We start from the raw sequence: 24,162 nt of genomic DNA, 5'->3' as shown, positions 1-24,162 counted from the left end.
TGAAGCCTTTGGGTTACAGCCTACTTATGCCCCAACCCAACGTGTGCAAAGGAGGGGTAATGATAGAGCTAGTACATCAAATGTACATATGAATTCAGTGCCATAGATGGAAATGGCAAAAGTATGAAGGCCTCATTAAGTCATTTGTATCTATGTATGTTACAACCTTTCTTGCGGATACATGCGATGATAAAAGAGTGTTAATAGCACAAGATCATCAATGGCGTGTATTTATGGTATGCAATCGAGGACGTTTGCGATTTCAAGAGGGGGGTATGTCACGAGGACGTGGCAGTTATTAACCATGTCACAGAGATGTGGCAACTGCTAACCTTGGTTGTTGGTTTCTTTCCAATGGGGTTTATTTTATTTGTTTAAGACCCTCTTTTTGAAGTAGCAAACGGTCGGACATTGTATGGCCAATGTGAACGGTAGATTCACCCGCAGACGGGAAGTGGTCGGCACTGGAATTCGTATGGTAAGAGGATGTCTAGGCTCAGAGCAAGATCATATAGGTCCCCCCGTCGCACTTAGCAAGTTGGTGGATACTAGGAAGTGAACTCAATTAAGGCGTAAAGTCAAGGTGGGACTTCCAACAAAAAGTATCCGACAGTTGGGCCACATTGCACTTTTGGATGCGGTCCCAATGAGGATAGATGGTCAGAAGACCACTGGGAGCCCAACGGAAGCATCTCCTAAAATTTAGGGAACTGCTATTTTGGGCCGTGAAATGTGTTCGCGTCATTACCTCCGGTATGACTAGGGGAACACTTTATAACTCTGCCGCGAAGTCAACTTACGCGTCAGTTGGGATATTTTTAAGCGGCGAACCCGAAACGGGAAAATGCTTGAAAATGCGCCAAGTGTCACTTTTTGGTGAACTTTCCTCTTGCAGAAAAATGGGCGCTGATTTTTATGCTGGGAGAGGCTTCATTTGCAAAACTGTCACAGGTTAAGAGCTATGGAGTGCTTTCTTTCCCTCTCATGTACAGTGTGGTGCTAGGAGTGATGCCCTGCACACTACACACTGCTCTCTCTCTCCCCTACGTGCAGTTATGTGATGCCCCACAAGAGGGCTACTCATTTGACTGATGTACAGTTGTGTGGGTTCATGCTTTTGTGCTGAGGCAAGAGCCTCCTTGAGCAGGAACAGGGGTAGCTAACTGCTGCTCCAAAGCAGGCATTGGTGAGGGTCATAACCTCACCGTACAGGTGCAAAATCAGCGCTGTGTATGCGCTGTAATTTGACTGTTTTTCAGCCATACGGACGCCAGGATCATTGGGAATCGTGCCCCACTGGCAAAGGACAGTTAGGGGACTGTTTGGGGCTGAAAACAGGACAAAAACCAGTAAATACAGCGTGCTGAATTTACTGTTTTTGGACAGGAATCAGAGGGTATTCGTCAGTGCAAGCGAGTTCCAGCAGGGGAATGGGTTTCGCGCAAGTTTTGGGGCTGTTATGATGCCGAAATTTGGCCAAATCAAATGGTATCTAGGTGGATACACGTGAAGGATTCCCAAGACCTTACCTTGTAATTTACCCTCCTAAAGAATAAAGAAATACCGAAAGGGGCGCCAATTTGGGGCCTACAGGTTGTCGGCGTCTGCTCGGAGCATTCTAGCTTCCGAGCCGTGTGTGTGTTTAAGTGTTAACTCCCGTCGCAGGTTCTCTTTGCAAAGTGCTCTGTGTGTGTGCATAAAGTAAAGAATTTCGGGTGAAAGCCAACGCCTACCGCCCTACGGGCCGGTTACAACTCCCACCATCATCAACATGACACTTGAGGAGGAGCAACGAAGACGTATGAGGGCCTTGCATGTGAGGGTTACCAGCTTCAACGATCGGGACAAAATTGATGAGGAAGTACAAGAGCTCATGGTACTAATGGGGATGCAAAAAGCGACACACACAAGAGCATGGAGAGTTGGTAAGAAAAGTGGAGGCACGGGGGAAACATCGAGAGGAAGAGCTCTCATACTGCGCTTCCCCTCTATTGAGGAGAAGGACTTTTTGAGAAGGAGGCCCACTATCAAAAAGACTGGTATCTTCCTTGGTGACGATCTCACCCTCTCACAGCTTGCCCACATGCAGGAAGTCATGCTAGAGATTAGGGCCACAAGAGTAAAGGGGAAGACAGCTTTTTACAGAGAAGGAAGAGTGGTCATGTCACAAGACGGGAGCGTACACGAGCAATTAGAAAATCTGAAAATTATAATACTTTGCAAACATGGGAGAAGGGAGAAGATCGACATAGTATTGGGGACCAAAAGATGGGCTGGTCCCCCCCCCCCATAAGGAGTATTCTTTTATTCAGGGAGAATTCTTATACAAGCACGAGAACAAGAGGAAACCCCTCTGTTCTATAATCCTAGACCCTAAGGTCGTTCCTTCCCGTAAGGGACTTAGGCACGAGGCCGTACTTTCCCGTAAAGGGACTTAGGCACGAAGCCGTACTTCCCGTGAGGGACCTCCCGTAAAGGGAGAATTCCTGCAAAACAAACCACACAAAGAAACAACTCGCAATGCGTAATCAACAAATTATACATGCCGCTCCTCGCTCGGAAAAGCGACCTCGTACTCCGTCGGCACGAACACTTGCAGATTTCTCCCGTCAAACTTGGCTTCAAATTTCTCAGCGCTGCCTCTTCTCTGCTCCTTGCACTGTGTAGAAAACTGGAACGCTGGAACTTCTTTTATAGGCCCCCAGATCCGGCAACAATAGCAGCTTAAAGCAAAAGCTTTTGGGGCGCAGAGAGAGAGAGATCGCTACCCTCAGCCAGCCCGTACAGTGCTTTTTGCGTAGAGTTATTTCTACGTAAGTTTTTGGAGTGCACTGCTTTATTTAATTATTAAAAGGGCCGGTCACTTAAAAGTGACCGGCCACTTTATTAAATAAAGTGTGAACCTGTTCAAACATTAAAAACCACTCAGTTAGATAAAAACCAATGCGATACGAACACATTCCAGGCGTCCCCAGGTGCAGTTCACGGGCACAGATGCAATGCAGACACAGACTTCTCACGGGGAAGCATCTGCCCTCCCGCGAGCATTCTTGCTTTTCGTAAAAAAAAGCTTCATTGAACCCATCTTTATTCTTGTGCTTGCGTTCTTACACGTATTTTCTTACTCAGTTCGGATTTCCTCCTTAGCCTACGGAATGCCCCCTTACTGATGCACCCGTCACCCATCATGTGATGCATCAGGGGCACTCGTAACCCGGCCCTTTCCACCGAACTTACGGAAACTCCTTCGCGATGTTTACCATCACCCATCAAATGACACATCAGAGTTGTTCGTTCCTGATGGCAGTTCCTGTAGCTACAATCTTTTTAACAGTTCTTAGTGTACACATTAAAATATCCTAATTTCAAAAAAAGAAATTAATCATAAGAAATAGTCCAATTAGCAACAGGTCATTATGGAGAGACGCCCTACATGACGATGCGAGACCTATGGGACCACACTCAGGATGGCGGTTTGGAACTGTAATGGTTAATATAGACTTGATGTGGGGGCCTTTGAGGACAGCTTCAGAAACAGAGACATTGTCTTCTACTCAGAGACTCATTAGGCTCCAGGACAGTTGATGCCACATATATGAGGATACAAATGGAGACAGCTTGCCAAACATGCACCAGATCTGAGCATGGGACTAGAGGGTCAGGAGGTGTAGCAGTTCTTTTCAGAGAGAAGCTCCAGCCACTACTGCACATAGTTCGGAGAGATGATCAGGCCAAATACATGTGGGTGAGGCTGAGGGCAGAGATTGGACATTTCCTGTACATCGCCATATGCTATTTTCCTCCTAGCACTTCAGTATATGCTTCACCCAGAGGACAATCTCCTTACTTTGTACTTGATGATGATATTTGGAGTTCTCCAGGGAGGGAGACATCATACTATTGGGGGATTTCAATGCCCGTACAAGCAGTTCACAGACAGTTTTCTATGACACCTCAGAGGAGATGCTCAGAGAACTAGAGCGAGAGGAGATGGGGCTTGAGAGATGCTCACACGATAGAGAGCATACAGAGTATGGGAGATACCTCAAGGAGATGACGACTACTCAGTTTAGCCATACTGAATGGCTTACCGACATTCCCATCATCTAAAGGTTTTACTTGTTTTCCACACAGACATGGGGCCAGTACTGTAGACTATGTTTTGACACATCCGAGCTTTATCTCTCACATTCAGGATTTTACAGTGGAGCCCAGGCCTTTTGGGATAGCAGTAGATCATGCACTTTTGACATTATCAGTCTCCTTCGAGTACAATACATCTCACGCCTCACGGGGTGGTAGACATCCACGCTATACTTTTACACCAAAGACTGACTCAGTCTATGCAGAGGAGATACGTAGACTTTTATGCACATCAGAGCCAGTATACACAGTGGAGGAGACCACATCTATGTTGATAGTGACATTACATGGGGCAACGACAGAGGCATACCCAGACACTCAGCCTGGTCAGAGACGTCGTTCTGGGCACATGCCTCAAAACAGCTGGTATGATGAGGAGTGTCGATAGAGGAGAGCTCAGATCCAACGAGAGCTTGCATTGGGAGTGATCACCTATAGACAGTCTCGTATTGCTACACGACAACTAGTACAACGGAAGAAGCGAGCTTTCTTGGTCGAGATGGAGCCGGATTTTTATCAGCTCTTCTTTAGAAGAGATTCAGGAGAAGCTTGGCATCTATTCCATGAGCAGTCTCCCCCACCAGTAATTACTTCTACGAAGATATGGGGGCAGTATGCAACATCATTATACACTGTACCTGGACAATTACCACTACCAGATCCACCACAGCCATGTCCGGCTACGAGCACCTTCTTTACCACTGAGATGGTAAAGGATGCCATTGACAGGATGAAGACCAGACGGGCACAGGATCATGAGGGTTTGGTAGCAGAGCACATTATACATGTTGGGGACTTGTTGGCAAAGATGCTTGCACGGTTGTTCAACCGTGTCATGTGCGAGGGCTTTCCCGAATCTTGGAGATTGTCTACTATTGTACCTATCTTCAAGACAGGAGACCCCACAGTGCCGGGGAATTACCATAAGTTCACTCCACTATCGGAGTGAAACAGGGATGCCCATTGTCCACTACTTTATTTGGTATGTATGTTGGTGAGGTCTCTGATTATATTGACAGAGGAGGAAATAGAGGTGCTCAATTTGCAAGGACATGGATCCCTCTTTTATTGTATGCTGACGATATCGTGTTGATATCAGACTCACCAGAGGGTATGCACAGACATTTGGACGCATTGCATAGTTTTGCAAGGGATAGTGGATTGTTTGTCAACCTTGGTAAAACCAAGGTCATTGTATTTAATACCACGCCACAGTGGGTCAGAAGATCAGCACCTACATTCACATATGGTCACGACAGTATGGAGTACACTGATGCATACATATATCTTGGGGTGGTCTTTAGTGGACCAAGGTTCACACTGAAAGTGGCAGCAAACACTAGATTGACTCGTGCCTATGCAGCCCTAGGCGGTTTAGAGAGGATTTGTTCGCAGGTTCAATTCCAGGAACCTCGAACAAAGCTCTAGCTCTTCGACACTTTGGTCGCTTCAATTATGCACTATGGGGTCTATGATTTCTAGGCTGATTAGAGCCAAGACCTCAGTTCCACATGACATCATACGAGCAGAGCTGGCTGCCCCACCTATGGAGATTGAGGCACTTACCAGATCAGTATCATTTGTACACAGCTTATGGGACACCACCAAGGACAGATATGCTAGGCTTGCTCTTGAGTCATCCAGACAGCTGGCATTACAGGGAGATACATCATGTTGGTATGTACAAATGAGCTCATGGTTTCAAAGGCATGGTTTCAGCATGGACAGGCTGCCCCCTTTCCAGTATTCTCTTAATGCACCATCTTTGGCTCTTACACAGATGGAGATTACTAGACTCATTCGGCAGGATACCGAGAGGGCATGGATAGAGCCATCACAGGAGTTGGGTAAGAAGAGAGCTTTCTATAGAGAGCATCTTCTCCAGCTCACGACAGACGGATTTGTAACACGGCCTAGCTACATGGACACACATCTTTCTCATGGGTTACGATGTGCCATAGGCCAGATACGCACATCTTCCCACCAGCTTGGGATTGAGACAGGTAGATTCAGAGGCATACCAGCAGACAGGAGGATATATCAGTTATGCCATGCAGAGCCAGATACAGAGTTCGCTTCATGTCACTGCACAGTCTACTATGAGATTCGGGGACGCTTTCACTGTTTATTCAGAGATGGTTTTGACTCGTTAGATAGAGTCATGACATATCAGGATCAGAGATGTCTTGGATTATTTCTACTTGAGATACAGAGACATATAGACTCTCTATTGAGAGGGCACAGACAGAGACAGTCCCAGAGACGCATCTCAGATTTCTTCAGTCCGAGTACAACAGAGGCAGAGGAGCCACCACCACCACAAAGCTCGGTTCCCACCCATACACACACCAGTGGTACTCTCATTGATCGAGCTACAGAGTTGGGGAGATCGAGACGACCACGAATGAGGAGGGGAGCCACGTAGCACCGACGGAGATTGCGGCAAAGGATCCACAGGATTCTAGTACGATACCCAGAGTGTCAATCATGATAAGGCTTCATGCTACTGCTATATTGTATCATGGTGACACTTATCCCCACTTTGTACCTTTGTGGCATTATACCATTGCTCACCTTACCAGCCACCCCAGGAGTCGGTAGCACTCCTATCTCAGTTTTTAGTTTGTCGTTTTCTTTGTTTGTACCCAGACTTGATACTAGACTCACCATTGTAATCAGTTTGGTCTCATAGGTCATTTTGGCCTTCTGTAGACGTTAATATATCATTTCAATTCATTTCAATTCTCTCTCTCTCTCAGAGCCATCATTGAGGAGGGTAGACACCATGGCAGGAGGATATATTGTAGCTTTGTGGATTTCCGCAAAGCCTTTGATACAGCGCCACGAGCCAGACTCATACACAGATTGTAAGACATGGGGGTGCCCACAAAGCTGATCTGGGGGATCTTATCTTTATACAGGACAGTAGCAAGACAGGTACGCACTACTCAGGGCACGTCCGACATGGTTCACTCCACCATTGGGTGAAGCAGGGTTGTCCCCTATTTCCGACTCTCTTTGGGATATATGTAGATGAGCTTTCAGATTATGTACAGGCAGAGGGTGATAGAGGTGCTCAGCTTGCAAGGACATGGATTCCGTTGCTATTATATGCTGATGATATTGTGCTGATCTCAAATTTTCCAAAGGGGATGCAACGTCATTTGGACGCCAGATCACTTCTAATCTAAATTGACTGGACTGACTGAACCCTGTTATACTGTAGCTTGTCCACGGACACATAGGGTTGGATGTGTCACGTGATAGGACCTCTTGAAGAGGAGCACAATGAGAGAGACACAGCAACAGCGGAAGATTACAGATTTCTTTCAGTCACAAATAGAGGAGTCCGAGCACCCCCAACAACATAACAACACCAGAGGCATACTACTTGATCGGGCGATAGAGTTGGGACGGTCCTATAGCCCACGGATGAGGGGACCCTCTCGACATCGACGCAGACTGCGACAAAGGATCCATACTATACTGGCGCGACATAGGAGCCGTCCTGACAGAGTGCCTACCTTGGAAGACATTGAATCTATATAGCCTTTTGGATACTGATGTATATATATATGATGCCTCGACTGTCAGAGAGCTCCATTGTATCACCTCAGCCTTTGTATTCCCAGCTTTCACCCCACCCCTACCCACTATTTTCTTTTCAGTTCTTTGTACTTTTTGCACCCATACCTGGTATTAGATTAACCACATGTAACCTTTTGGTCTCATAGGTCATTTATGATTTTGGCCTTTTGAAGACGTTAATATTACATTTCATTTCGTTTCATTTCTCTCTCTCTAGTGCAGCCTATTTTGACCAAGTAGACAACAGTTCACTCTTTTGATTGTAACTTCTTTATCCGAACTCCGATTTGGGTGATCTATAGCCTCAATTGAAGAGCACGACGCCCTCTACACATTGATGTAAGGACAAAAATTTTCAGAGTTATGAAAGGCGCTTCTGTAGTAGCATTTCTGAAGTGAAAAGGTTCAAGAAAGTTGACTCTCATCTCTTATTTTAGATACAATGTCTTCCGGCACTCGCAATGGTTCTTCGTCTACAACAAGGTCCACAACCATTGTAGAAAATGATCCAAAATCTCCAAAGTATGGAGATAGCAACACAACCACTCAACCAACGACATCGGAAATCATGATCATGGCATACTTGGTATCGTTGCAAGAAACCGTAAACAAACAAGGTAAAGACTTACGAGCACTTGCAATGGAGAATGGCACGCTAAGGATTCTTGTGGTTAAGAATGAGAATCTCAAGAAGACACTAGAGATGCAAACAACACGTTTGATGCAACTTGAAGAGGAAGTCAAGGAATGTAAACGCTCTCTTGTGGACTTGAATGCTTTGAAGGAGCGCATGAGCAAAGTAGAGCATGACCATGTATTGAAAGATGATAAATTTGACACCATGAGCCGGGATGTATGTGACATAAAAAATGTATACACAAACAAGTCTTGGGCTGATGTATGTGGTAGCAATGTCGATCCTAATTCCTCCCTCATGCAAGCTATGGCTGAAACAAAGAATGTTGAGAATGTGGATGTGGAGGAGTTGAAGGAACGGGAGCGACGTTCCAAGAACATTGTTATTCGTGGAATTCCCAAAGAGAAGTTAAGAGACGCCTCCTTCTCTTGCCATTGTTATCGAAGATTTCTTCAAAACCCACTTTGGCATGTTCGGAGTTATAGCTCCTCGCTCGGAAGAACGGCCAATTGTATGCACCATGCCAGTTGAATTATGAGACCAAACGAAAGATTATCCTTGATAATAGATGGATCTTTTTGAGTGATACAAAATGTTTTTTATGTGAAGATTGCACTATTAAGCAACAAAATATACATTGCAAGGCATATGAGGAGAGGAATAAAAAACAAGGAGATCTCTCGCGAAGAAAATGTGCCCATGGAGGAGATAAGTCCCTCGAGCAAATAGGAATGCGCGACCTATGAGACTGAGTTACAATTCAAAATCTGTTTTTGGAATTGCAATGAATACCGATGAAATGTGGGGGTTGGCATTGATGAACTAACAAGCAAAGCCGATGTTGTACTTCTTGTTGAAACTTGGTAGCATGATACACAAAGGATTAACGGCTTGGAGGACTACAATGTACATTCATTGATGTGGTCAAAGAATCTCAAGCAACGAAGAGGGCAAGGAGGGGTAGCATGTATGATTAAGAAAAAATTGAAAGATTTTGTATCAATTGTGAAAGATAACAACTACAAACGTTATGTATGGCTGAAAATTATGACACCAAAAAGAGCACCCATTTTTGTAACCGGTTGCTACATTTCTCATCACGATTCCCCCTTTTATGCTTACATGGAAAGAGATCAACCATTTTCTTATTTGAAAGAGAATATTACCTATTTCAAAAGCGAAGGTGATGTTATTGGCTTTGGGGATATGAATGCTCGCACAACATTGCAACATGATACTCAACAATTTGATATGCCATACATTGCAAGGGAGTTGGAGGAAGTTCACTTGTATGATCGTAATTCAATCGATGAGAAAGAGCTGGATCACTATGGAAAGTTACTTTTACACGTGTAATAGCACGGGTATACTCATTGCCAATGGTGTATCTTTGTGAAGTAGAACCAATGGATTTACATGTAGAAAACATAATGGAGATAGTGTGATTGACTATATGCTACTCTCAGAAAAGTTGGCCACTCACAAAGGGGAGATCTTCAAGGTATCAAGCTGGAGATGATTAAATGGACAGGAGATTTTACACATAAGTGGATGTGTGATATGTTCAACGTTGCACTTCAACATGGTATGCCTTATGATTGGAGTACTAATTGGGTCAAGCCTTTGCATAAAGGAGTGGATGTGAAGAATGTACACAACTACCGGATTATAATGATTGGGTCTCTTATGGCAAAGTTGTTTGGGGTGCATAATGGAGATGAAATTGAGTGATTGGGCTGAAGAGAATGACAAACGTGCAAAAGGAGGGTTTTCATCGATGCCATAGCACCATTGATCATCTTGTCACTCTTCGTGTTCTCATAGAGAAAAGTTGGTTGAAAGGCAAGCAATTGTATTGTTGTTTTATGGACTTTAAGAAAGCCTTTGATACGATTCCACGTAACAATTTGTGGAGAAGGATGGAAGAACTCCAACTGCCAAGCGAGTTTATGCTTGCGGTTTCTCGATCTATGAGAAGGTGATGTATCAATTGCGTATGGAAAGAGGAATTTCAAAAGAATTTGCAAGCACTATTGGGGTTAAACAAGGATATCCGTTATCACCAACTCTCTTTGGTCTATGCATCGATCAATTGGAACAAATGGTACTTGACTTTATGCAAGAAGGCATTGAAGAGGTCACTATTTGCAATGCAGTAATCATGCTTTTGTTGTATGCGGATGATGTAGTGCTTCTAGCGTACACTTTTGCATGTGCACAAAAGCTTATGGTTGTCCTTGAGAACTTTTCCTTGCATAGTGGGCTGATTGTGAATGAATCCAAAACAAAGGTTATGCTTGTGAAAGCCACCCATAAGGAGAAGCCATGCATTGTATACAACAATAAGTCACTTGAAGTTGTTGAGAGATTTAAGTACCTTAGCCTTAAAGTTCCGGCCAATCACAAGTGGCATGAATATGCTATGCATCGTTTGGAAGCGGGAAAAAGAGCATACTATGCATTTGAGAACATGTGTAATGTGGGAAACATCAAGTGTTTGGTTCTCAAGAAGTACCTTTTTGACACATTGGTGACACCGGTTCTTCTTTATGGAGTTGAAGTGCAGGGTGGGAGCATCTCAAAGTCTATTTGGAAGAGTTTGAGAATGTCCAAAAAGCGTTTTCTTACAAGCTTTCTCCAAGTTAAGACACAAACACCATATATGCTCCTACTCCTTGAGTCGGGATCTCTTTCAAATGAGGTTATGGGCATGGAAAGGGTTGTGGAGTACATGATAAAGATGCGTCAAAACCCCTCACATCGACTTCCTACAATTGCATGGGAAGCAAGCAAAAAAGTTCAAAAGATGCATAAAAGCAAGATCTTGAGCACAAGATGGATGCAAGACATAAAGAAGTGGTTTTGGAGATGAGATGCATTACACTTGCTACATGATGCCTCAATTGACTCGCAAGTGAATGAAGCTTTTCTAGAACGCCATGTACTACGTCTTGGGAGGAATCTGGTGGGTCACACTTCATACATTACACCACCCATATTGCCCCCAACTACAAAACCATGTTCTTGGTTGAAAGGGAAAACCATACTCACACTTAAATGCTTGAGTCAATCCCCTTGTCAGCGATACGCACTATCGTAGCCATTCGGCTTAGCTCCCACTCCCTTCGATGTGAGACAGGGCTTGGGGCAATGGAGAAGAGTCAAATCGACTGTGCACATTATGCTCACTGCAAGTTTGTGTCACAAACTAATGATGTGGCATGCCAACTAATGGACAAATGCCGAGGGGACACTTAATAAATTGTCCCAACTTATGGATAATTGACGAGAGGCCTAAAAAGACACTAGCATAAAAATTGCGAACGACCTGATGACGTGGCTGGCTGTACGAACGCCTCAAATTGCGTTGGCTGCTGACGTGGCAAAACATACGGATTTCCGCAAATTGCGCTGATAGTGCTGACGTGGCACAGTTGTACGGGTTTTCGTGATCAACGCTGGCTGCTTTTGGACCTTCTGCTTTTGAACTAGAAACTTTTGAGTTACTGCTTTTTGGGCTCTGCTTTTGACATCCCTTTGTAAGAATAAAAGGAACCCAAGGGCCTCATTCTGCAGGGCATCTGGATGCAGAGTCTGAGAGCTAAAGACCCGCGGGAGTTGTACTTTGCTCAAAGATTAATACAAAAAGAAATATCGAAAGGGGCGCCAATCTCTCTTGGTACGGAACTACGTCGAGCCATGTCAACTCAATTGAATTGTGAGAAGTGTTCTAAGTGAATCTCTCTCTCGTGTCGCGATAGATTCTATACTTGGGGTGCCCAAGTTTATTACAGTTGTATCAGAGCTCAGTCGATTCCTCTTCTACCAAGAAATCCGATCCCTTTTCTCGCGACACACATGGATTCAGGCAAGAACCAGAGGACAACTCCTTCCATAGAACCTCTTGGGCACAAAAAAGACACTCGAAGAACGCGTGTTGGCCCAAGAAAGCAAGATAAACACACTTGAGAATCGTGTGACGGCCCAGGATGAGGAGATCGCGTTGCTCAAGAAGGAGCTTGCAGAGTTGAGATCACGTAATGCACTTGAAGAGGAGGAGCTTCAACCCTCAGTAGTTGAAGAACTCAACACGATTAAAGAACAAGTGCGGGCCATCAAAGAAGGCGAGGAGAAGCACAAAGAAATGAGGAGTTCGTGGGTGGATGTTATTACAAAGACCCAACAACAAGCAGACGAGGACGAGAAATGGATCGAGATCGCCAAGAAAGAAAAAGGTAAGGTAACAACCCCCATGTTGGAATTAGGGTTGCAGGATAACAAACAGAACTTGGAGAAGATGAAGGAAGCTCAAGGCACACAATAGAGAGTGTATTACTTAGTGTGCAATGGAAAGATTAGATAGCCCTAGAGTGATGGGCGTATATACAATGCACCAGGGAAAAACCTCCTAGCGAGGGAAAAAATGCCCCGGCGGTCCTAAGTGAGTTCACACACATCACTACCACATGAATATGGTAACAAATCCCCCCTGAGAGTGATGAGGTGAACGAGAAATGTGCTTTGTGCGAGCATGAAAAACTGGGTTTCTCACAACTGCCAATACGCTTTGACTGTCAGTGTAGATAGTGTTGGCAATGTACTGTCCAACACCCAAATCAACCATAAGGCGTCTAAGCCATACACACTCAACCGTAGCTGTGAAGACTGCCACGTACTCACCCTCACAACGAACTACATTAAAAGCAACACTCTAAGAAGATTTGCTTAAACACATGAGTGGAACAAAAACCGTATAGTCCTGAGAGTTCTCTATGTGTTATGCAGAGAAACTATTATAGTAAGGAAGTGGCCACAGTAGGTTGCTTCTTGCTCAACCATAATATGTATGAGCTGCCAAGCATGAAACAAAAACCACTTGTGGACACTCGTGTGTCAAAACAACCAACCCAATCCGAGTCCGAAAAAGCATGTAAGTCTGGCAACAATGATCCTGCTTTGGATAAAACAAGCCAAGATATAAAGTGCCATTCAAGTAGCGAAAAATCCTCTTGACAGCCTGTTGATGCTTAGACCCTCGGCTATGCATAAATCTGTTGACCTGTGAGACTACAAACTGAATATCCGGCCTCGTGTTGCATACATAAATGAGGCATTCAACAACAGTTTGGTAAAGAGTGACATCTGCAGGATCACCAGCATCATGAAGACTCAATTTCAAACCTGTTTCCATTGCCATTCCCATGGAATGGCAATAGGTTTGCAATCCTCAAGTCCAAATTTACATAGCAATGTCTCTATGTAACTTTTCTGACACAAGGCAATACCACCATCACACTGTTTAAACTGTATACCCAAGTAATGATGCAACAGCCCCAAATCTTTCATCTTCAAAGTAGCATTCAAATCAGCCTTAAATTCAGCAATATATCTCTCATTTCGTCCAGTGATCAGCAAATCATCTACATAGAGAACCACAATGAGAAGTACATCACCCTCACGCTTTATATACAATGTGCTTTCTGTTGGACCGTTACGAAAGACTCGTTTCGCCAAATGAGTGTCAGCCTTCTCATACCAAGCAGGAGAAGATTGCTTCAACCTATACAAAGCTTTCTTACATCTGCACACTTTATTCTCTTGTCTTTTCTTGACAAAACCACGAGGCTGCGTTACATAAACGTCCTAAAATAGGTCACCATTCAAAAAAGCAGTAACAATGTCTGACTGATGTACATCCGAACCAAAATGAGTTGCCAATGCACATAGAAAACGCACAGTAGTCATGACTCATACAACAAGTGGGAGCAAAAGTCTCGTCATAATATATGCCTTTTTGTTGTGCATAACCCTTTGCAACAAGTCGAGCCTTATAGCGATCAATCTCACCATTCAGCTTGCATTTCAACTTGTAAATACAGAATACGCTCTGTTTGTGGATGATACAACCTGTAACCTTTACTTTCAGCACCATAACCAACAAAAATACATTTGACAACCTTATCATCCAATTTTCTTCGTTGTGTTTGTGGCACCAAAGCATATGCCAAACAACCAAAAATACACATGTGCTCAATAGAAGGCTTTCTATCATGCCATGCTTCATATGGAGTCATAGACTGCAAATCTTTCGTAGGACACCTGTTAAGTACATAAGTGGCACACATGATGGCCTCAAGCCAAAACGAATGTGGCAAAGCTTGACTTTTGACCATACATCGTGCCATTTCCGTAAGTAGCCTGTTTTTCCTCTCACAACACCATTTTGATGAGGCGTGTAAGGCATTGTACATTGGTGTTTTATCCCACGACTAGCCAGAAATGCATTAAATACATGAGACATATAACCCCCCCCTCCCCCCCCGATCAGAACGGAGGGTGTCCATTGTACATTTAGAGACATTTTCAGCCATAGACAGAAATTGTTTGAAGCACATAACAACTTCGGACTTCGCTTTAAGCGGATACACCCATGCATGCTTGGAGTACTCATCAATGAAAGCCACAAAGTAAAGATAGTTGCCCAAGGACGGACTTTGCATGGGCCCACAAACATCACTATGCACAAGTCCCTTCCGTAATTAAAAGGAACCCTTGAGCATAGTTCCAAGCACTCATCTTGAGTAAAGTTCAACATTCACTTCCGATGCACCTTACATTGGTATCAGAGCTTTGGCAGTGTTCTGTATCACTCAAGGAAAGAACCACAAGAAATTTTTTTGCTTGTAGCAGTCGCACGTAACCCAAGTTTTCTTGGGCGTGTCAATTCCTAACCATGTTTTTAAAGAGTGACAGGAAACCCAAGAAAGAAGGGCTTGTCCATCCTCCCCTTGTTTCTCTTTTCACTCATTGAGAGCGGACCGTGCACTTAGCGGCCGGCCCATCGACGTGAGGTGGGAAAAGCAACCTTGGTGTGAGCGCAAGGCCAAGGGGTGCGTCCGCGGGAAAGAGAAAAGCTCGGGTAAGAGAAGATCCTTCTCTAACACAGATTGCAAGCAAAAGAAGAACCTCAAGACTCAAGATCCTCAAGAACCTCACGAACCAAGAACCACAAGAACCCAAGTTCCTCGTGAACTTAAGAACCCAAGACTTCAGTGTATGGTCATCACCCGAGCGGAATGGATACTTCGCATGGAGGTGATGAGCATGGAAGTGGCGAAGAAGAATTTTCCCCACCGGGAGGTTTTTCCGACTCTCCCCCTTCCCCATCTAAGCCAAGGATTGTACCAAATCCTATGGAGGCTTTGGTCAAGACGATGATGGACATGATTTGCCACTGTCCACCTTTTACAGGTCACCGCGGCATTGCTACCACCATGAAGGGGGTAGAGAGATACTTCTTTTGGCCAAGACTCAAAAAGGATGTGGAAGAGTTTGTGCGCAGTTGCTTAGTATGCCAGAAGGTCAAGTTTGACAGGCATAAGGCACAGGGATTGTTACAGCCTTTACCAATACCCACCCGCCCCTAAGAAAGTATTGCAATGGATTTCATTTTTGATCTCCCGAGAACATAGAGTGATCACGATGGTATCTGGACTGTTATTGACAGATTTAGCAAACAGGCTCATTTCATTTCAGTGAAGAAAACAGTCAAGCCGGATCTCTGAGTAAGACTGTTTGTGGCCCAGATCTTCAGATTACATGGCATGCCTGAGATGATTGTCTCCGACAGAGACCCCAGATTTACGAGTTTGTTTTGGAAGGCAATTTGGGAGAACATTGGCACGCGGTTGCAGTTCTCGTCGTCGTTCCACCCGCAGACTGATGGGGAATCTGAGGTTGCAAATTCAGTGGTTCTAGATTTATTGAAGTCTTATATCTCAGATCAGAAGACTCAATGGGAAAAGTACTTACCTTTGGTGGAATTTGCCTACAATAACACGATACACTCTTCGACGGGGAAGGCGCCATTTGAGATTGTTGAAGGTGCTGCGAAGGATCCACCCTTCCTAAGCACGAAAGATAAGATCTTTGAAGCGGATGAATATATGCGAGATTTGGATACGGCTTTTGCCAAGGTTCGCGAGACTTTGCAAAAGTCTCAAGAACGACAGAGAAAGACAGCGGATCGCCATCGTCGCGACTTGAAATTGAAGGAGGATGATTGGGTGCTCTTACGTTTTGAGAAGGCACGCCTAAGAAAGAAAAAGGGAAAGCTGAGGCTTTTTCCAAAGCTAAGTACGCGATACTATGGACCTTTCCAGATCACTGAAAAGATAAATGATGTCTCCTTCCAATTGAAACTGCCAGATACCTGGAGGATTCACAATGCATTTCATGTGTCTCTTAATACCTTTTAAGGGTGATGTGCCTGATGATGGGGAGCCTGATGAGCAACCCAAAGTGGAAGAAAACGGGAAGATCCTTGTTCCTGAACAGTTTTTGGCACATAAGGATACGAAGACTAAAGGTAAAGTCCGAAGGCGGTTCTTGGTTAAGTTCAAGAACTATCCTGCATTGGATGCAAAGTGGATGGAGGAGGAGGACCTAGCAAATAATCCTCAGATTGTGAAACTTTACCTCGATGCTTTTGGTTTAGCATAGTCTACTCCAAACGGAACCCAAAATTCAACTTGGTCGGAGATCTAGTGCAGTGGGATGCACAAGAGGGGAGTTACTCCGCTCCTTTGTCAACAGATGCCTTCATTTAGATACTAGTCACTGATGTCTCTTTGAGCTTCACGGATACTAAAAGCTGACAGTATTCTGCTGTATGACTTTAATGAAATGGAATTCCTGATTATGATATTGATTTGTTCTTGACTTCTTTTAAGTGCAAGAACTGATAGACGAAATGATTGCAGCATTTTGGTCTGATTGATCTCGAATAGACATGGTTGCAATAGGGGTTAGTCAATCGGACATCGATGAGGTCCTCATTGGACCTAGATGCGATTGCTAGCTGCATTGCCGATAAATCATGGTTTAAGATCCGAATGAATGTTAAATGTCATGTGATGTCCTGTGATGTCGTGTGATGTGATTGTCGATTTGGTACATGTGCTAGATGTATGTTCCTAGTACGTAGGTACTAACAGTCGGTGTCTGCTAAGACGGTTTATGGCTTCTGTCGGTTTTGCAGGCGTAATCGTGATCGATTACAATGCTTTCAAGAGGGGAGTATGTCACAAAGTGAGGACGTGGCTACTGACAGCAAAAACCCTAATTTCTGCCAAAAACCCTAATTTGCAGAAACCCTTATTTCTGCCAAAAACCCTAATTTTCTGCAAACCCTAATTTCTGCCAGAAACCCTAATTTGCAGAAACCCTAATTTCTGGAAACCCTAACCCTAACTGCTGGCTGAAACCCTAAAGTGGCTGGAAACTCTAATCTGGCGGCTGGTGTGCCACGTGGCAGCAGTACGGTATTTCCAAGAATTACGCCGGAATTTGCGGAGCTGGGAAAAAGCAGCAAGCGACACAATTTCAGCTTTTTAGCTACGCAAATTTGAATGAGAGAGAGAGAGAGAGAGAGAGAGAGAGAGAGAGAGAGAGAGAGAGAGAGCTGATTTGCTTTATTTACGAGAGAGAGAGAGAGAGAGAGAGAGAGAGAGAGAGAGAGAGAGAGAGAGAGAGAGACAGGGAGAGAGAGAGAGAGAGACTTGTGGCTTTTGATTTTTAAGCTTTTGGGGCTCTACTTTTTGGGCATCCCTCGTAATCTTTAAATAAGCAGTGAGGGCAGTGAGGGCTCACTCTGCAGAGCATCTGGACGCAGAGTCTGAGATTGAAACCCTAACCGCTCTTTGTACTTTGACATTGATTTAATACATAACGAAATACCGAAAGGGGCGCCAGTCTTTGGGGCCAATATCTCTAGGCACGGAACTCCGCCGGACCAATGCAAATCTATTGTGATCTGTGAATTGTTTTGAAGTGGTTACTTGGTGCTGTGGTGGTTCGATTCTTGACTTGGCGTGTCCAAGTCTGTTACACAAACCTAGACTAGCACTAATTGGCAGAAGAGGCAGCAAGAGCACTCGCTCAACAGGCAACTTCTCAGCAGAACCCCAAGCCCTAGCATTTTTTCTCCATAGCAACCACCTAGCATTTTTGGACCAAATCAACCAGCGTTTTTACACTTGCAGATTCCGACGACAGCAGAACATCAGATCAGCCTAGCGTTTTGCATTTACAGGACAACCGGATGCAGCAAAGCAGATTTTCAGCCCTAGCGTTTTTTATTTGCAGACCAGCACCAACGTTTTGCAGATTTACCGCGACGGAACCTCAAGAACCATCAGCATTTTCAGTTTTCAGCTCTTAGACACCACAGATCAAGTCCCGAACCTCGCAAATCTCACCTTCCCCCAACAATTCCTCGCCGCACGGTCAGTTTCCGCAAGGTTTACAGTTTCAGCCCGGAAAACGCAGATTTCAGCATCTACGTTTTCAGCGCGTCGTCGTCACATTGTCGCCATCGATATCGTCATCGACATAGAGTCAGAATTCAGCAGATAAAGATTTGCAGATTTCAGCCCTTAGCATTTTCAGATTTCAGCCCGTCTCGTCGTCGTCAACATCGTCGGCAAGTCCAAGCATCGTAGAGATTTATCCAATCATAAGTAGACCGCTCTTGCCATAGAGAGTGGGGCCTTCGGAGGAGGGTTTTACGTCGTCTCTGGTGTCCTATTCTCTTCTCTATCTCTCAGTCTCATACACTTTCACGCACAGTGTCCATTCACTTTGTTTGTGTCCATTGCATTCTCTCATTAAAAACGGAAGGCTCTCCCTTCCATAAGAACAAAAAGGAACCTTGAGCACAGTTCGGAGCACTCATCTTTAGCAAAGTTCAAACATTCATTCCGCTGCACCTTACACATACTGTATGTTTCAATACGGGACGTCCCATACTCTAAATAAAGTACGCGTATTATAGCTGCTATGTATGGAATTAGTTAATCAACATCAATGAGGTCCGGTGCGGATCTAGGTGCGATTGCTAAATATGTCGCCATGAATCCCAGTCCTAGATTCTATGTGATGTGGTCTGAACGTGATTTGATTGTGATCTCAATGTGATGTGATGTGATGTGACTGTCGTCTTTGTACAAGTGCTGGATTTGTGTCGTCTAGTGCCTCGGTACTCAGAGTCAATGTCTACTGAACCGCTTTATGGCTTATGTCTAATTTTGCAAGCATAATCGAGGGCGATTACAATTCTTTCAAGGGGGGGTATGTCACAAAATGATGACGTAGCACTGCTGCCCGCAGGATGACGTGGACACACTGTACGGACACGTCAATACGGTAGATGATGACGTGGCGGACAATACGCGCTGACATGCAGCTAAGTGGCAATACGAACTTTCACAAAACGTGCTGCTGACGTGGTAGATTGTACGGATTTTCGTAATTTGTGTGTTGACTATTTTTTTGACCGTTTTTGGGATCAATTGCTTTTGGAACTGCTTGCTTTTGAGTTTATAAGCTTTTGGGGCTCTGCTCTTGGCATCCCTTGTAAAGAATAAAAGGAGCCCAAGGGGCCTCACTCTTCAGAGCATCTGGACGCAGAGTTCGAGAGCAGAGGACCCCTTTGGGAGTTGTACTTTGCTCAAGATTTAATGTAATAAAGAAATACCGAAAGGGGCGCCAGGTTTTAGGGCCAATATCTCTGAGCACGGAACTACGTAGGCCGTGTTGACTCAAATTTTAAAGTTGTGAAGTATTTTAAGGGATTCTCTCCTGTGTCGTGCCCGATTTCCCGACTTGGAGTGGCCAAGCATGTGACACCTCCCCGTAGATTGTATTCTTAGGTGCCAGCGATCACGTCCACAGCCAACACCACTTGGTCGTGACAGCTAAGACCTTTAAAGACGGTGGATCTACAGTCAATTTTCTGCCCTTTTTGGGGTCCAAGATTCCAAGAAGGTCCTAAAGGTTTTGCAAAGGTTTAATGTTTTTGTTGTATAAACATTTTAAGAGAAGAATCTAAGGTCATAAGTCAACACACATTTCATGACAAAGGCCAATCATGAGATGAGAAGAAAATAAGTGGGCACACAAGGGAAAAAATTCCACTATAGACAGGGTGATAGTAGTGTGTCTAGTTTGTGAAGGCAGGTATTAAACAAAAGATGGAATGGAACGTGAAAGAAGGTACCTCCCACCCAAAAAGAATAGAGTTATTAGCATACAGGAATGGCTGCATGTGTTAAGATGTTGACATAAAATGCCAATTATTCATAAGATGTCCTCAATGTAATCATCCCACTACACCAACTATTGCGTGGAACATGTAATCATTTGTTCACTGTGTTGAAAGCATGACTGACAAATGCTCAACAAACACCCAAACATGACTGTTGTGTTAATAACATGCTGTCAGGCCTCTGATTGGAGATATGACTGCAGTCAACCTTCATCTTACTGCTACATTCACCGTATGGCCGTGGCCATTACTCAGGAAATCATGATAGTGCAAAACAAACAAGAAGAAGATAAAGCCTGCGTGATCAACAAATATTTCAAAACAAATTTATTTCGCACTTGTGTGCCCAGTAAAAATTGACAATCAGACTCACTTTTCCGACTTGACTAAAGACTACTGCTATAGCTCAGATAACCTACTTTACCTTTACCAAATCAGCAAAGAAAGGACTTCTGAGTACTAAAAAAAAACCAATAATATCATCCTGCCATGGCCTAGGTATTGTGTGTAAGGAACCTACATAACAACCCTGCAATGGCCTATAACTTGATGTCGCAATTTTAAATCTCCTAATCACAGGTTGTCTAGTAAACCTGAGTCTCCAATCATATGAGAGGTCTGTGCGTATGGTGAGCACAAACCTTGGCAGCTAAATTTGATCGAGACTAAGGTAAACCTATTATACAAGACTGGTCCCGCTCTAAGCAATGGTATGTTTGCACATGTACACATTGAATGGAAAAATACAACAGGCGTACCATGCCACAGAAGCAGCAACGGCGGTTGTAGCATTTCCATTTCCAAGAGGATAGAGAGAATTCAGGAGTGTCATGTCTACGGCAGCTACATGCACATCCCATAGCTTCAAGAAAACGTTAGATTGTGTTCACTTGCTGGAAGTGTCCCATTGAAAACCAATCCATTTGTCACGAAACCTGCAGAAGTACATCAAAAATCGGCTCGCTCTCTCGCTCTCTCTCACACAACCATACTCGGTCAAGATTACCTTTCTTCTCAAAGAAGCAGAGAAGCGCATGCTGGGTAACCAGTCCATCATCACGTCAAACTTAGATCTGTGTATGTACGCGCGCGCGAATGTGTCACACACAAAGAGAGCTGCAGGAAAGTAAGTGTGTGAGTGTATAGACACAGAGACAATAGTCAGTATAGTAAAGGGATGTGTATCCTATTGCCCAGCGTGGGACGAACTTTCAAACCTTTGTGTCAATCTCTTACATTTCGGCTCCATGAAAGTTTGCGAAAATTTTGGACGTAGACTCTAGAGAGAGGAGAGTGATTGCCAATACATCGCGTATGTGACGTGTGTCCCCTCCTCTGCATTCCTCGCAACTCTTTCAAGTTTGTGCACACCTGCAGGAAGGTCTCGTCTTCTAATCTTAGTCGCTTGGCTCTTGTATCCACCCTCATCACCCCTCACCACTATCTAACACGAGACATTAGATGAAGCCAAGGCCGTGGGATCAACGGCGAAGAAGTATAGACACGAAACCAGAGACTTGCGCAGACGTCAGATGCGAAAAAAAGTAAAGGAGGACACGAAAACTAAACAAGGGGTAAACAGTGACCAGCTTTATAACATTGTGAATTCACTTGGGTCTCAACGAGCTGCACGCGCCTGCCTGGTTAGGTCACTAGGTTGCCAACTTGGAGGTGATGCGTTTGAATCTTTGGCGATGAACTTAGATATGCTAATCTTTACCATTTTCGTGTAATTTTTGGCAAGGGTTAGCGTGGGAGTGACTCAAAGCTCTATCTACAACAAAAAATTTGGTCGAGAAAGTATGCTACTACACCAAAGATGACCCACGTTTTGCATGCTATGTGTAACAAAAGTAAATATGAGTTGTGACCCATCCCAAGGGGAATTTAGAGCCAATGTTGCCAACAAGGTTTGAACCTCTATCTTGCCAAATAGGAGATTGGCGCATCGTGGTTTTGCTAACCACTACTCATGCAGGTTTGCATAACAAAAACAGCTCCTTTATACGAGTTTGTCACTCTCTAAACAAGAGCCCATCTTTTTTATTGGCCCCTTTACCCTAAATGAATATCCCCATGACCCATGGGATATGTAATGGAATTGGCCTATTAACTTGACAGTAGCGAAAATTAATGAGAGTACTTTTGAGAAATTACTTTGTGAGCATAGTGGGTGAACATAATTGAAGATAGCAGCATAAACATAGCAATTAGTTAGCTTGGCATGAACAATACTTTTGCAAGAGACAAAATTTAGAGAGCATGACAACAGTTGATGACCGGATTTATGTGGAGTCGGTCCCCCCTCAAATAGGCATTTGTATTATGATTTCTCCCATTAAGAGAGACTTGTTACAATACAATCTTTGTGTTCCTTGTGCCCTAGGTGATGCAATGAAGATGGAAAGCTTCGTGCATCACAAGCATAACATAAACTTTGTGGAAAGCTTTAACTATCCCAAGCCTCAGTCCCAAGACCTCAAACACCTTCGAAGGTGGAGAGAGTTAGCAAGGAATGAGGGTAGGGAAGAGGAAAGCTTCGTGCATCACAAGCATAACATAAACTTTGTGGAAAGCTTTAACTATCCCAAGCCTCAGTCCCAAGACCTCAAACACCTTCGAAGGTGGAGAGAGTTAGCAAGGAATGAGGGTAGGGAAGATGGAAAGCTTCGTGCATCACAAGCATAACATAAACTTTGTGGAAAGCTTTAACTATCCCAAGCCTCAGTCCCAAGACCTCAAACACCTTCGAAGGTGGAGAGAGTTAGCAAGGAATGAGGGTAGGGAAGAGGAAGAAGAAACATTTCATAGGAGAAAGAACTAGTTCCTCACTTATCATCACTCTTCTTGCTAGCATACATAATAGCATAGTAATGAAGATGGAGAAGATGGCAAGCTTAATCATTGAAGCATGGCTCTTGGTTGGATTTGCACTCCATAGCCAGGAGTGTTGGTGTAGGCTCTCAACCTCTACTTGCTTGGAGAAGGAGAGGGAGCTCTTGCACTTTGCACAATGCACAATGAGAGTGTGTGTGAGTGTATGTGTGGGAGAGTATACCCCTCAAGCAACCCCCTAGCTTGCTTTGGTCGACCCCCCCCCCCCCCCCCTCCCCCCCCCCTTGTAGCTCATGCGTGAAGCTCATTGGACCCCTCCAGGCCTAGCCAATCACAAGCAGGAGGCATTACAAGCAACAAGGGTAGCCTTGGGACAAGTGTCCCCCTTTCCCCTTTGAGAGAGAGGACTTGATAAATGCAAAGACAATTAATTAGATCTCCTAAATTATCATTGGACCCCTTGGGTGGCCAACCAATAGGCTTCAAGCACACCATGAGGGCAACATGAGGAGGAACTTGACAAGTGTGCCTTATGCTTTCTTTGTACCAAGTATGCCTTGTGTGAGTGTGTGGGTGTTCCTTCTCATCCCCCCTCTTGTAGGGCTCTCCCCCTCCTTGTAGGGATTGAATCTTGACTTTTAACACCTCAAGCCCCTCAAGCTTAGGTCCAGTTACCACCACAAGCTTGGCCCTTAAGCACTTCAAGCTCGGGCTGGGTTCTCACCTCAAGTACATCCCTAGCATCTCAAGCATCTCAATCATCGAGCATCTCAAGCACCTCAGTCATCAAGCACCTCAAGCACCTTAAGTTTGGGCGGGGTTCCCAGCTCAAGCTTCGGCCGGCGGGTTCCCA

General features: G+C 44.4%; 1 protein-coding gene across 4 annotated transcripts in view; it reads right to left on the bottom strand.

The window, feature by feature from the left end:
• The window catches only part of LOC147446848 (E3 ubiquitin-protein ligase At3g02290-like), a 41,247-nt gene extending 19,422 nt beyond the window's left edge, over positions 1 to 21,825 (bottom strand). The window contains exons 1-3 of one of the 4 annotated variants that reach the window (XM_086522802.1): positions 21,692 to 21,825; positions 21,481 to 21,590; positions 21,233 to 21,367 (exon numbers count right to left, since the gene is read on the bottom strand). In XM_086522802.1, coding sequence (XP_086378928.1) covers positions 21,233 to 21,334 — 102 coding nt within the window. In that variant the 5' untranslated portion in view covers positions 21,335 to 21,367; positions 21,481 to 21,590; positions 21,692 to 21,825. Of the gene's footprint in view, positions 1 to 21,232; positions 21,410 to 21,480; positions 21,672 to 21,691 lie in introns of those variants that run through there. The other 3 variants (XM_086522800.1, XM_086522801.1, XM_086522799.1) reach the window with 3 other exon arrangements.
• Positions 21,826 to 24,162: the final 2,337 nt, after the last annotated feature.

This window comes from Adiantum capillus-veneris, chromosome 11, assembly GCF_014529385.1.
Source record: "Adiantum capillus-veneris isolate H3 chromosome 11, ASM1452938v2, whole genome shotgun sequence".
NCBI lineage: Eukaryota > Viridiplantae > Streptophyta > Polypodiopsida > Polypodiales > Pteridaceae > Adiantum > Adiantum capillus-veneris.
This window is presented reverse-complemented; position numbering and strand designations above follow the sequence as displayed.